We start from the raw sequence: 13,370 nt of genomic DNA, 5'->3' as shown, positions 1-13,370 counted from the left end.
CCAAAGATGTCCCTGTGAAACTGTTAGTATGTTACCTTACGTGACAAAAGAGACTTTGTAGGTCTGATTAAAATAGGAATTTTGAGATGGAGAGATTATCCTGAATTGTACCGGTGGGTGCCATGTAATCACAAGGATCTTTATAAAAGGAAGCAAGAGGGTCAGCAGAGTCAGAGAAGGCCATGAGAGGATAGAAGCACAGGAAGAGGAAATGTGATAAAGGAAGCCGAGGTCAGATTGTTGGACTGAGAGCCAAGGCATGGACCTTTCGAAGCTGAAAAAGGCAAGGAAACAAATTTTCCCAAGAAACTGCAGAAGAAACAAAGCCCTGGTGCTGTTGATTTTAGCCCAATGAGACTGATTTTGGAATTTCAGTCCTCAAGAACTGTAAGATAATAAATTGGTGTGGTTAAACCATTATGTCTGTGATAATTTGTTACAGCAGTAATAGGAAAAAATTAGGGGCACCTGAGTGGCTCATTGGTTGGGTGTCTGCCTTTGCCTCAGGGGCCCAGGTCATGATTTCAGGGCCCTTGATGGAGCCCAAGTTCTTGCTTCTGCCCCCCCCCATGCTCTCTTGCTCCCAAATAAATAAATAAATGAATCTTTTTTAAAAAGATATAATTGACAAAATTAATATATTTAAAGTATCACTTTGATGATTTGATATATGTATATATTGTGAAAGGATTCCCATAATCAAGTTAAGTAATACATCCATCATCTCATACATTTATTTTTTTGTGTGGCTAGAGTTCTGTTTTTTTAAAATTTCAATTATGCAGTATTATCAACTGTAGTCATCATGTTACACATTAGATCCTCATACTTCATTAATCTTCTAACTGAAAGTTTGTATCCTTTTACCAGCTTCTCCTTTTTCCCCCTCCCTCTTAGCTCCTGGAAATCACCCTTTATTCTGCGAGTTTGACTTTTTTAAGATTCCACACATAAGTGATACCATGCCATATTTGTCTTTCTCTGGCTTATTTCACATGGCATAAAGCTTTTTAGGCTCATTTGTGTTGTTCTAAATGGCAAAATTTCCTTCCTTTTTAAAGACTGTGTTGTATTCCATTACACAGACATGTATACACACCACATTTTGTTTATCCATTCATCTGTCGATGGACACTTGGGTTGTTTTTGTTCCTTGCTATTGTGAATAGTGCCACAGTGAACAGGAGAGTACAGGTATCTCTTTGAGCTAATACTTTCATTTCCTTTGGCTTATATACCCAGAAGTGGGATATCTGGATCACTTGGTAGTTCTATTTTTAACTTCTAGAGTAATCTCTCAATATTATTTTTCATAGTGCTGTATTAGCTTACATTCTCACCAGCAGTGTACAAGGGTTCTTTCTTCTCTACATCCTCACCAGCATTTGTTATTGCTTATCTTTTTGATGATAGATATCCTAGCAGGTGTGATGGTATCTTTGTAGTTTTGAATTTCATTTCACTGATGATTAGTGATATTGGGCGCCTTTTCGGTTACTTGTTAGCTGTTTGGATGTCTTCTTTGCAAAAATATCTGTTCAGGTCCTTTGTCCACTTTTTAATTGGGTGTTTTGTTTTGTTTTCCCTGTTTGAGTTATATGAGTTCCTTGGATATTTTGAATGTTAACTACTTACTAGATTTGTGGTTTGCAAATATTTTCTCCCATTCATAGCTTGCCTTTTCATTTTATTGATGGTTTCCTTTGCAGAGCATAGTTTTTTAGTTTAACGTAGTCCCATTCTTTTATTTTTGCTTTGTTTCGGTTTTGGTGTCAAATATGAAAACCATTGCCAAAACCTGTGTCAAGGAGCTTATCCCCCTGTGTTTTTTTCTAGGAGTTTTATGGTTTCAGGTCTTAAGTTTAAGTCTTTAATCCATTTTGAGTTGATTTTTGTGTATGGTGTAAGATAGGGGTCCAATTTCTTTTTTCTTTCTTTTTTTTTTTTTTGCATGTGGCTATCCAGTTTTCCCAACACCGTTTATGAAGAGAGTATCTTTTCCCCATTGTATATTCTTGGCTCTTTTGTTGAAAATTATTTATTTTCTGGGCCCTTTACTGTGTTTCATAGATTTGTCTTTTTTTTTTTTTTTCCCAATGCCAATACCATACTATTTTGATTACTATGGCCTGTAGCTTTGTAATACAGCTTGAAATCAGGAAGTGTGATGTCTCTAAATTTGCTGTTCTTTCACAATTGCTTTGGCTGTTCTGGGTCTTTGTGGTTCCATATGAATTTTAGGGTGGTTGTTTCTGTTTCGGTGAAAAATGCCATTGGAAATTTAATAGGGATTGCATAGACTCTGTAGATGGTTTTGTATAGTATGGACATCTTAACAATACTAATTCTTACATTTCGTTAGCCCTGAATTTCTTTCCATTTATTTGTGCCTTCTTCAATTTCTTTAATCTGTTTCTTTCACTTACTTGATTAAATTTATTCCTAAGTATTTTATTCATTTTGATGCTGTTATAAATAAATTTATTTTCTTTCTCTTTTCAGCAGTTTGTTGTTAGTCTATAGAAACACAATTCGGGCACGTGGGTGGCTCTGCCTTCGGCTCAGGTCGTGGTCTCAGGGTCCTGGGATCGAGCCCCGCATTGGGCTCTCTGCTCGGTGGGGAGCCTGCTTCCCCCTCTCTCTCTGCCTGCCTCTCTGCCTACTTGTGATCTCTCTCTCTGTCAAATAAATAAATAAAATCTTTAAAAAAAAAAAAAAAAGAAACACAATTGACCCTTGACGAACACAGGTTTGAACAGTATGGGCCCACTTATACATGGAATTTTTTTTCAATAGCTAGTACTGTAAATGTATTTCCTCTTTTTTATGATTTTTTATTATTTATTTATTTTTAAGTTTTTATTTATTAGAGAGAGAAAGAGAGCATGAGAAGGGGGGAGGGTCAGAGGGAGAAGCAGACTCCCTGCTAAGCAGGGAGCCCGATGCTGGACTTTGATCCTGGGACTCCAGTATCATGACCTGAGCTAAGACAGTCACTTAACCAGCTGAGCCACCCAGGCACCCTTCTTTATGATTTTTTAAATAACATTTTCTTTTTTTTAGCTTTTTTAAAAGAATACAGTATATAATGCATATAATATACAAAATATAAATTAACTGTTTATGTTCCCGCTAAGGGATCAGGTCAACAGAAGGCTATTGGTAGTTAAGATTTTGGGGAGTCAAAAGTTAAAGGTGGATTTTCAACTGCACAGGAAGCCTCGGGCTCTCCTAACTCCTGCATTGTTCCGGGGTCAACTGTTGATTTTATATCCTGCAACTTTATTGAATTTGTTTATTATTTCTAACATCCTTCTAGTGGTATCTTTGGAAGGGTTTTCTATAAACAGAAAATTTTACCTCTTTCTGATTTTGATGCTTTTTTTTTTCTTTTTTAAAGATTTATTTTAGAGGGAGAGAGCACACACACACACCTCTGAGGGGAGAGGGAGAGAAATCCTCAGGCAGACTCCCCACGGATAGAGGAGTTGTTGCAGGGCTCAATCCCAGGACCCTGAGATCACGACCTGAGCTAAAATCAAGAGTTTGACACTTAACCGACTGAGCCACCCAGGTGTGCTGCAGTTTCTTATGTTTTAAAGAGAAGATTTTGGGGGGTGCCTGGGTGGCTCAGGCAGTTAAGCATCTGCCTTTGGCTTGGATCATGATTCCAGGATCCTGGGATCAAGCCCCGCATTGGGCTCCCTGCTTGGGGGAAAGTCTGCTTCTACCTCTCCCACTCCCCCTGCTTGTATTCTCTGTCTCGCTGTCTCTCTCCCTCCCTCTCTCTCTCTCTGTGTGTCAAATAAATAATCTTTTATAAAAATCATTTATTTATTTATTTTGCCTAATTGCTCAGGTTAGGCCTTCCAGTATTATGTTGAGTAAAAGTGGTAACAGTGGGTATTGTTGTCCTGTTCCTGATCTTAGAGGAAAAGCTTTCAGCTTTTCATCATTGAGCGTGCAATGTTAGCTGTGGGCTTGTCTTAAATGGCCTTTATTATGTTGAAGTATATTCTTTCTATACTCAATTTGTTTAGTTTTTATCATGAAAGGATGCTGAATTTTGTTAAATGCTTTTGTGATTATGTGATTTTTATCCTTCATTTTGTTGATGTGTTATGTTGGATGATCCTTGCATGGGAAGTGGTTTTTATATCCCTTTGGGAAGGGTAATCAACAAGTTTTTCAAATGGCACAACTGCTATTAGCATATAAAAGAAGCAGGGTAGGAGTGCCTGGATGGCCTCAGTCCTTTGGGTGTCTCTGACTTTTGATTTCAGCTCAAGGGCTCACACTGGACTTGGAGCCTGTACAAGATTTTCTCTTTCCCTCTCCTCTCCTCCCCTTCCCGCTGGCATGTGTGCTTGTTCTCTCTCTCTTTCTCAAAACAAAATTAAAATACTCTTTATCATATACTAAATTCCCATACTAGAAAGAAAAGAAATAAGCAGGATAGAAAAATTAGGCTTAAAAAATGTTGAAAATAGTGGCTACTGTATCAGACACAACATGTATAGAACACTATCATTCCAGAAAGTTTTTTTTTTTTTTAAAGATTTTATTTATTTATTTGTCAGAGAGAGAACGAGAGAGCGAGTGAGCGCACGCGCTCACTGGCAGGCAGAGGCAGAGAGAGAAGCAGGCTTTCTGCAGGTCAAGGAGATGGATGTGGGACTTGATCCCAGGATCCTGGGATCATGACCCAAGCCAAAGGCGGTGGCTTAACCGACTGAGCCACCCAGGCATCCCCAGAAAGTCCTTTTGGATAGCACTGTTCAGTATTGTTTTATATAATAAGGGATTAGATCTTATTATAGTAAAATTATTAAGAATCAGTGTTTGCTAATTATGCACCATTTTAGAAGACCTGAACTCTTGGAGAGATTGTGTGATACAGTTGAGTGACTAGTACACTATGCTCTCTTTTCTAAGGAACACTAACCTAATTAACAATGAACACGAACCAGTTGAGTTTCAGAATACTGAGTTTCTGTTGTGGTTCTGCTTTGTGTTACATGAATTTGGAAACCTTAGAAACATAGAAAGTTCTCTTCCTAAAGAGATACTGTCATCTCTTGAAAACATTGGGACTCCTGGGTGGCAAAGTCGGTTGAGTGTCTGCCTTCAGCTCGGGTCATGATCCCAGAGTCCTGGGTTCAAGTCTCTTATCAAGCTCCCTGCTCAGTGGGGAGCCTGATCCTCCCTCTGCCTATTGCTCCCTCTTGTGCCATCTCTCTCTCTTTCACAAATAAATAAAATCCTAAAAAAAAAAAGCTTAAAAAAACCACATTAATAACAGACAAACAGCTAACACATATTCACTGTAGATTCTGTAGTATAGAAAAAAAACTTTTTTAGAAAGAAAAAAAATTTTATCTTTAAAAGGAGGACTTGCAGGGCGCCTAGATGGCTCAGCTGGTTAAGCAATTGACTCTTGGTTTTGGCTCAGGTCATGATCTGGGGTTGTGAGATTGAGCCCCAAGTTGGGCTCTGTGCTCAGTGCAGAGTCTGCTTGTCCCTCTCCCTCTGTCTCTCCCCACTGTCGCTCATGCCCTCCGTCTGTGCCAAATAAATAAAATCTTTAAAAAAAAAAAAAAGAGGACTTGTTGTCTACCATCCATTTCAGTTCTTCTACTAAAACTTCTTGATGTAATTCATTATATAGTCTCAGAGATGCACTTTCTTACCCTCCTAACTTTGTATGGCTGAAGTTAGGTCATTAGAGTTAGGTTATTAAAGTTAGGTCATTAAACTTGAATTTTGTGATTATATTTAATTTTGGGTTCCCAAAACATGTTATGAACATTAAATATATCATTGACATTTATTAGTAAATATGCACTTTGTGAAAGAATGCATGTTTACTAGGACATGAAGTTAAAAAGTTAAGGAACTTTTAAAGAGAAACAGAGAGAAATTGGAGAGGAATGGAGGGTATGATATGTTTTTAAGTCTTTACTGATAATGCTTATCCAGATTCTCTCCAGTAAAAAAAAATTTAATAGGCCAAAGGTGTTAATGATGTTGGGATTTTACCTGATATATTTGTCTCTCTTTTCTTAGGTGAAACTTAGTGGCCATAAATCTCTCAGTTAAATATAATTTATGTGTCTGTATGAATTTGGTGACCAGAATCTTGTTAGTGTAGGAAAGTTAATTTAACAAAAGTTCTGTGCTATTACCTCTGATGAAATGATAGTCTTTTTGCTCTCCTCCTGCTCTACCTTTCTGCTGCTCTAGAAGCATGGTCAGACTTGTTTTGAGGTCTAAGGGTCTGAAGGGAGGAAAAATAAAAAATGTGGGAGTATTTCATATTATGACATTTTTGGTTCTTACACTAAAGTCTATTTAACAAAACATTTCCTTGCATTTCCACAAATACTTGTAAGCTCATTGGTAATTTTAATGACTATTTAATGATAAGCAAGTGTTAGATTTGAATGTTTTCTAAACAGTGTTCCCATTAATCTAAAATAACGTTACATAAATACTATGTATAAAGTACCTCAGTGCTGAAGAGTAATTAGCCCTTAGTACATTTTGAAATCTTTTTGAAAAAATGAGGGCAAAGTTCAGTTTGTATTTGAGTTTATCTTAAACCTGAATATCATTTCGTTTTCATACTAGAATTGTAGAATGTTTCTCAGTATTTTCTTCCATGCTCTATTAATGTCAAATATAAACAAAATTTCCAGTCCTTCCTTTTCTCTCTGCACATTTTAATTATGGGTTTTTAGGAGTTTTGTTGCTTTATTTACCCTCTCCATGTACCTTCTATAAAATGTCAGCAGGAGCTATCTCCTCAACAGTGTATTAATTTGAGTATCGTGTTGACCTACCTACTTTCCAGTCAGAAGGTCTGGGTTTAAGACGGCATACAACTAGATCAGGCAAGGTTCTAGAAGGAAACTAATCCAGCTGAGATGGTGCAAGAGACTTCAGTGAAGGACTGCAGAGGTAGGGGTGGATTAAGGGAACCCACAAGGGATGTTTTCTATAGTTACAGAAGGAAGCTTCAAGGGACAGGGAAAATACAGTGTTGTTAGAGCCTGGGGAGAGCTGTGGAGAAAGGGGTGTCTGACAGGAGCCATGGTGGTCGGGTGACAAAGCTTCTGTCAGAAAATGTGACCGAAAGGAGGGAGAGTGCTGGGAAGAAATAACCCAGCATTTCTCTACCTTCTGACTTACCAATGACAGGTAGCACTGAAACCCAGATGATATGTTTGTTAACGTTAGCCTTCTTGGGCACAGAGTTGGGCAGAAGAGTATTGGAGGAAGAGGGTAGTGGTAGTAAGATAATCACCATTACATTTACTGATAAGTATGGGATTGATTTTAGGTTACATGGTATTTTAGATTAAATTTCTAATCTGTAAACTGTAGATACTTCACTGGGGTTGATGTGAGCAGTTAAAATGAGGCGTGGCAGACATGTGAAAGTGCTATCATAGTGCCTTTGTCTGGTGAGTATTTGTTTTTAGTTTTGATAAGGTATTGATTTGAAAACTTCAGCTTCCTTTCACGTGGTGCTGTGCTGCATTTGTTTTACAGGAATTTTGGTTGCCACCATACTTCTAAATATATGATAGGTTTTGTGTTTTCCAATAATTTTTGGGAAGTGAATTACACAGTATTAAATAGTTTCCAAAATTTGGAGACTGTATTTACTCTCTCATGATAGGCATTTATCTTTTTCACTCTTGCTTTGGTCAGAGCACTGCTGACTTCTGAACTTGTGGGCAAGCATGCTTTTCAGGTGTAGAGATGGTCTCCCTGTTGAATGATTGGTCAGACTTGACCCTGCTGCTGCCACCATTGCTGTGTCCTTGTTGTATACTTCTGTTTTCCAAGACAGTGGGGATGTCTTGTCACACTTTTTCTCCTAACCTTACAGTATTTCTTCTCACAGAGATCTGTTTTCATCCAGTCTCACCTTTGAGCATTCATAGGCTAGACCAAGATAAATATAATCAAAATATATTATGATTTTGAAATTAAATAAATTTCTGTTCTATTTCACAGGCTTCATTCAGTTCGCCGTTTTTATAAATTTTGAACTCACCTCTTCTGAATTACTGACTAAATCTTCATTATTTTCCACCAGACGTTCTGCCAAATCCCGAAGCAGAAGCCCATATTCATCTAGGCATTCAAGATCTCGTAGCAGGCACAGATTGTCTAGATCCAGAAGTCGTCATTCTAGCATTTCTCCTAGCACACTAACTCTGAAGAGTAGCCTGGCAGCCGAGTTGAACAAGAATAAAAAAGCCCGGGCTGCAGAGGCAGCGAGGGCTGCAGAGGCGGCGAAGGCTGCTGAGGCCGCTGCCAAAGCTGCCAAAGCTTCTAACACTTCTACACCTACGAAGGGGAGCGCGGAGACCGGTGCCGGCGCGTCACAAACCAACCATGTGAAGGATGTGAAGAAACTGAAAACTGAACATGCACCTTCTCCCTCAAGCGGTGGAACTTTAAAAAATGACAAGGCAAAAACAAAGCCACCTCTTCAGGTAACAAAGGTGGACAATAACTTGGTTGTAGATAAAGCCACCAAGAAAGCAGTTGTAGTTGGGAAGGAGAGTAAATCTGCTGCTACAAAGGACGAACCAGTATCTCTTAAAGAGAAAACCAAACCACTTACACCAAGCTTAGGAGCCAAGGAGAAGGAGCACCATGTGGCTTTAGTGACCTCTACATTACCACCGTTACCTTTGCCTCCCATGCTGCCTGAAGATAAGGACACTGACAGGTAAGTGCCAGAGAGTGTTGTCACCAGCAGTTGAAAGAAAAGTTTGAAGTGAGAAGCTGTCTGACCCCCCAAATAGAAACGTTATATAAAAAAGTCATAAGTTGTCTTTATTATAAATGAAGTGCATTGCTTGCAGGGTGACAGAATTATAGTTTAAGAATTCCAGGAAGAATTTGCTGTTGCCTTGGGATACAACGTATATTTCAGCTTGGGAATTGGAAATGCACATAGTGTGTTTTCTTTAGCTTAGCGTTCCTTAATGACATTGTCAGAAACGTGACAGTTTATGAGAGACTCTTCCCTGGGTGGTATGAAGCAGGTGTATTGGTTATTTCTAGGTTTCTTCAGCGGTCTTAACAAATTTATCACTGGGTAGCTTTATGAGTTTATAATTTTTTAGACTTTCCTTGAACCTTTTGATTTTTTTTGCGGTTGGAGATTAATTATATGTTGCAGGAAACCCATAATGTGTTTGTTTTCCTTTAACATGCTTACAGATTTCTGTGTGAATATTGGGGGTGTGAGGTTTTTTTAAATTTTGAAACATTTTTATTTTTTAGAAGATGAAGATAAGAGTGAATTGAGTGTAAGGTAAATTCAGTTCTAAGAATATCTCTGAAAGGTATGCTAGGATAGAAGCATTATGCTGCTGTGTAATATCTGTCTGTTATACCACTTAACATTTTTCATTTTCATTTTTATTTTTATGGAGAAATTAAAGCTGTTCTCCCCTCATTTTCTGTTAAAAAACAGCTATGTGAGCAGTTCTCCTAGCTGACATCTTTATAGAATTTGAAAAGTGGATGAAAATGTTGTGTGGGTAGGTCTTTCAAGTGCTCACTTTGGCTGGCATTATGAAGATTTTATAATTTAAAACAGAAGAGAAATCATAATTCCTGTGTTTCATGCCCTCTATGATGTCTTTTTTCTATAATCAAAAATGTTGCCAAGAGCTCTCATCCAATATAATCAGGTATTCACCAATTATATCACTCTAATTATGGTATTTACAGGTTTGACTGTTCTCTAGGAACACTGAAGGTTCATAACAGAGTAGTGATTTATAAATTGGATGAGTCCGGGAATGGGCATGAATACGGAACTGAGTCACTTCATTAGTGAGCGAATAGCCCAGTCGTGAAGAATCCAGTAATTCTGAGGGCGCCTGGGTGGCTCAGTCAGACATCTGACTTTGGCTCAGGTCATGATCTTGGGGTCCTGGGATTGAGCCCAAATCAGGCACCCCACTTGGTGGGAGTCTGCTTGTCCCCTCTGCCATTTGTGCTCTCTCTATCTTAAATAAACAAGTAAAATCTTAAGGAAAAAAAAATCCAGTAATTCTGGGCAAGTGATACTCATTTTCTACTTTGTTCTTCATATATCATTTGGAAGTAAATTTTTACTGGTGATACCTTCAAGAACTCAACATATATGCAAGTGAGTGCTTAAGGAGGGTATTCTTTGTGCATCTGTTTTTAATGGGGTGATGGTGCATGTCATGCTTATCATTAAAAAATTTTTTTAAAGATTTTATTTATTAAAAAAAATAAAATAAAGATTTTATTTATTTATTTGACAGAGAGAGACAGCGAGAGAGGGAACACAAGCAGGAGGAGTGGGAGAGGGAGAAGCAGGCTTCCTCCCTAGCAGGGAGCCCGATGTGGGGCTTGATCCCAGGACAGTGGGATCATGGCCTGAGCCGAAGGCAGATGCTTAACGAATGAGCCACTCAGGCACCCCTAAAAAAATACTTTGACCCACCTTCTTCTCTGTCTCTTCTGCTTTTCTCTTCTGTTGTGTCTCTGCTCTTCTTTCTTTAAATGTGTCTGTATATTTCATGAATACAGTACATGGATACTACTACTGATTTGTGTGGCCAAAGGTCAATTCAACACTAGTCACTCTTCTTTTTGATGCTCTGCTTTAAGCTGACTTATTTGTCCTTTTGACATGACCTATTTATTTTTGAGTACTTCCTGGCTAGGTAATATCTTTTAGGCTTACTTTGAACTTTGCTTCTCACCTGGAGTTTATTATTCTCTGAAAATCACAAGGTAGACTGTTAAACTGTATGCTTTCGTATAATAAATTGATTTTTTTTAAAAATTAGGATCATACTATGCATAATACTCCTTGACTTGTTTTTTTCATTAATGTATTAGAGATCTTTCCATGTCGATATACAGATAGGTTTAATATTCCTATCTATAAGAATGGATAAATCATGGGGCATCTGACTGGCTTGGTGGGTTAAAACTCTGCGTTTAGCTCAGGTCATCATCTCAGGGTCCTGGTATCGAGCGCCCCCCCCCCCCCCCCCCCCGCCTGCTGCTTTGCCTACTTGTGACTTCTCTTTCTGTCAAATAAATAAATAAAATCTTTAAAAAAAAAAAAAAGAATGGAGAAATCATGCTCTTATTTACTATTCAGCTATTGATTAAGAGATACTTAGATTTATAATTTTTTGCTCCCAAACTCTATATTAATATTTTAAGTGTACGAGAGCAATTTTTATAGGATAGTTATCAGGTTAAAGTATATACATTTATTTTTAAATTTTTATTATTTTTTAAAGATTTTATTTACTTGAGAGAGAGCAGGGGTAGAGGGGCATAGGGAGAGGGAGAAGCAGACACCCCACTGAGAAGGGAGCCCAATGTGGGGCTTGATCTCAGGACCCTGGAAGCTGAAGGCAGCCCTTAACCAACTCAGCCACCCAGGCACCCCCCCCAATTGTATTTTAATAAGACTGTTACCAATTTATTAGTCTTTAAAATATGGAATTATTTAATTTTGCATTTTTCTGATTATTGAGATATAGCAACTTTCTGAATACTTGTTGGGTATTTATTTTTTCCAGTGAACTACTTGTTCATATCTTACGCTAGCTTTTCTTTAACATGTTTTCCTTTTTCTAATTGAGTTGTAGGTGCTCCTTACGTTAAGGATCTTGATCTTTGCTTATCAGAGTCTTTTTGCTTGTCTTTGACATTTATTTGTTTTGGTTTTGGCTATTTTCATTTTTTTTTCATTTTTAAATGTAGTCGGATCTAATAATTTTTTCTTTATATCTTACGGGTTTATAAAGTTAAAAAGATTAAGTCAAGTCACACAAATTTTTTTTTGTTTATTACATGAAGAAAAAAGATGCTCTCCCCATCTCCCATGTAGACTGATAAATCCAGTTGTTTCTAACAACATTTACTGAATAATCCATAATTTGTGGTGCCATATATAAAAATTACTATGGATACCTGTGTTTCTGTACTCTCTTTTCTATTAACATGTTTTATTATTTCTTTGCCAGTACTTCTTTGTTTTAACTTCTTTAGGTGCATGATACATTCATTGGTTCTCAGATTCAAAGTTCTGCTGTAGGGGTAGGCCACTAATACAAAAGTGAAGGGATGGAGTGAATTACATTAGCGAATAGCTCTGCCATTCAGTCTCTGCTTCAGTGTTGCTGAAGCCCACATAAATTGGGGCCCAGTGTTGCTAGAGCTTTTGATATTTTAAGGAAGCCTGAAATCTGAATCTTCTGATTTAAAAATATTGGCAATGTAATTCATAGTTTTTTATAAAACGTTGGGTAGACCATAATACATACTCCTTGACTTCAACCAATCTTGGACTTCTGGTTTGCGATCTTTTGAAATAGGTTGACCACATGACAGGGCAAATTGCACTTAATTACTCTTTTTCAGAAGTTTTTTGGCAAATTTTTTGCCTTTATTCTTGACAGATTTTATAGTCAGTCTGCTTGTCAAGTTACTTTAAATTGTTTGGGACTCAACCAAATGTAGATTAATTTGGAGACTGATAGCTTTACAATATTACAGTTTTCCATACAAAAACATGGTTTCTTTCTGTTCATTCAGATCCAGTTTTATGTTCATCAGCCCTATCTTTTAATATTCTTCTATTGATCTTGTATATTTCTCGTTGAGGTACTTTATTGTTTTTGTTGCTAGAACACACGGGAACTTTTAAAAGTCACACTCCTGGGGCACCTGGGTGGCTCAGTGGGTTAAAGCCTCTGCCTTCAGCTCAGGTCATGATCCCAGGGTCCTGGGATTGAGCCCCACATTGGGCGCTCTGCTCGGCAGGGAGCCTGCTTCCCTCTCTCTCTGTCTCTGCCTACTTGTGACCTCTGTCTGTCAAATAATTAATTAATTAATTAATTAATTAAAAAAAAAAAGAAAAAAAATCACACTCCCTATTTGGTTATTACAAGTACTCAGTTAAAATAATGATATTTTTAATTACATAGTGTTATTCTTAGAAAGTTAGTATTTAATTTCTCTGAAGTCTGGAAGCCTTGCTGAATTTGTTAGTTCATGTAATAATATATATCAATATAGGCAGTCTCTTAAATTTTAAATTATAAGTAAATTTTTTCAGATACAGTTCATGTGATATCTTTTTTAGAAAGAAGCTTTTACTGTCTTTCAGTTCTGATTTAGCTACCCTTCAGCTGCATCACTCTAGGAAGCCCTTTGTGTAGTACTTTATCCTGCTGCTTATTTGACTGTGTTCTCGCAATGACCATCCAAGCTCCTTTCTGAGAGGAGTTCTATCTTAATGTGTTTGTTATTGTCTTTGCTGTTAAACACCAGTGCTT

General features: G+C 37.5%; 1 protein-coding gene across 2 annotated transcripts in view; it reads left to right on the top strand.

Annotated features, from left to right (window-relative positions):
- The window catches only part of CDK13 (cyclin dependent kinase 13), a 122,199-nt gene that overhangs the window by 21,084 nt on the left and 87,745 nt on the right, over positions 1-13,370 (top strand). For both annotated transcript variants that reach the window (XM_080818389.1, XM_080818388.1), the window contains exon 2: positions 8,108-8,749. In XM_080818389.1, the coding sequence (XP_080674515.1) occupies positions 8,108-8,749 (642 nt within the window). The remainder of the gene's footprint in view (positions 1-8,107; positions 8,750-13,370) is intronic.

The sequence above is a fragment of the Martes martes genome, assembly GCF_963455335.1.
Source record: "Martes martes genome assembly, chromosome: 11".
Classification (NCBI taxonomy): domain Eukaryota; kingdom Metazoa; phylum Chordata; class Mammalia; order Carnivora; family Mustelidae; genus Martes; species Martes martes.
The sequence above is the reverse complement of the archived record's forward strand: the minus strand, read 5'-3'. Positions and strand labels throughout refer to the sequence as shown.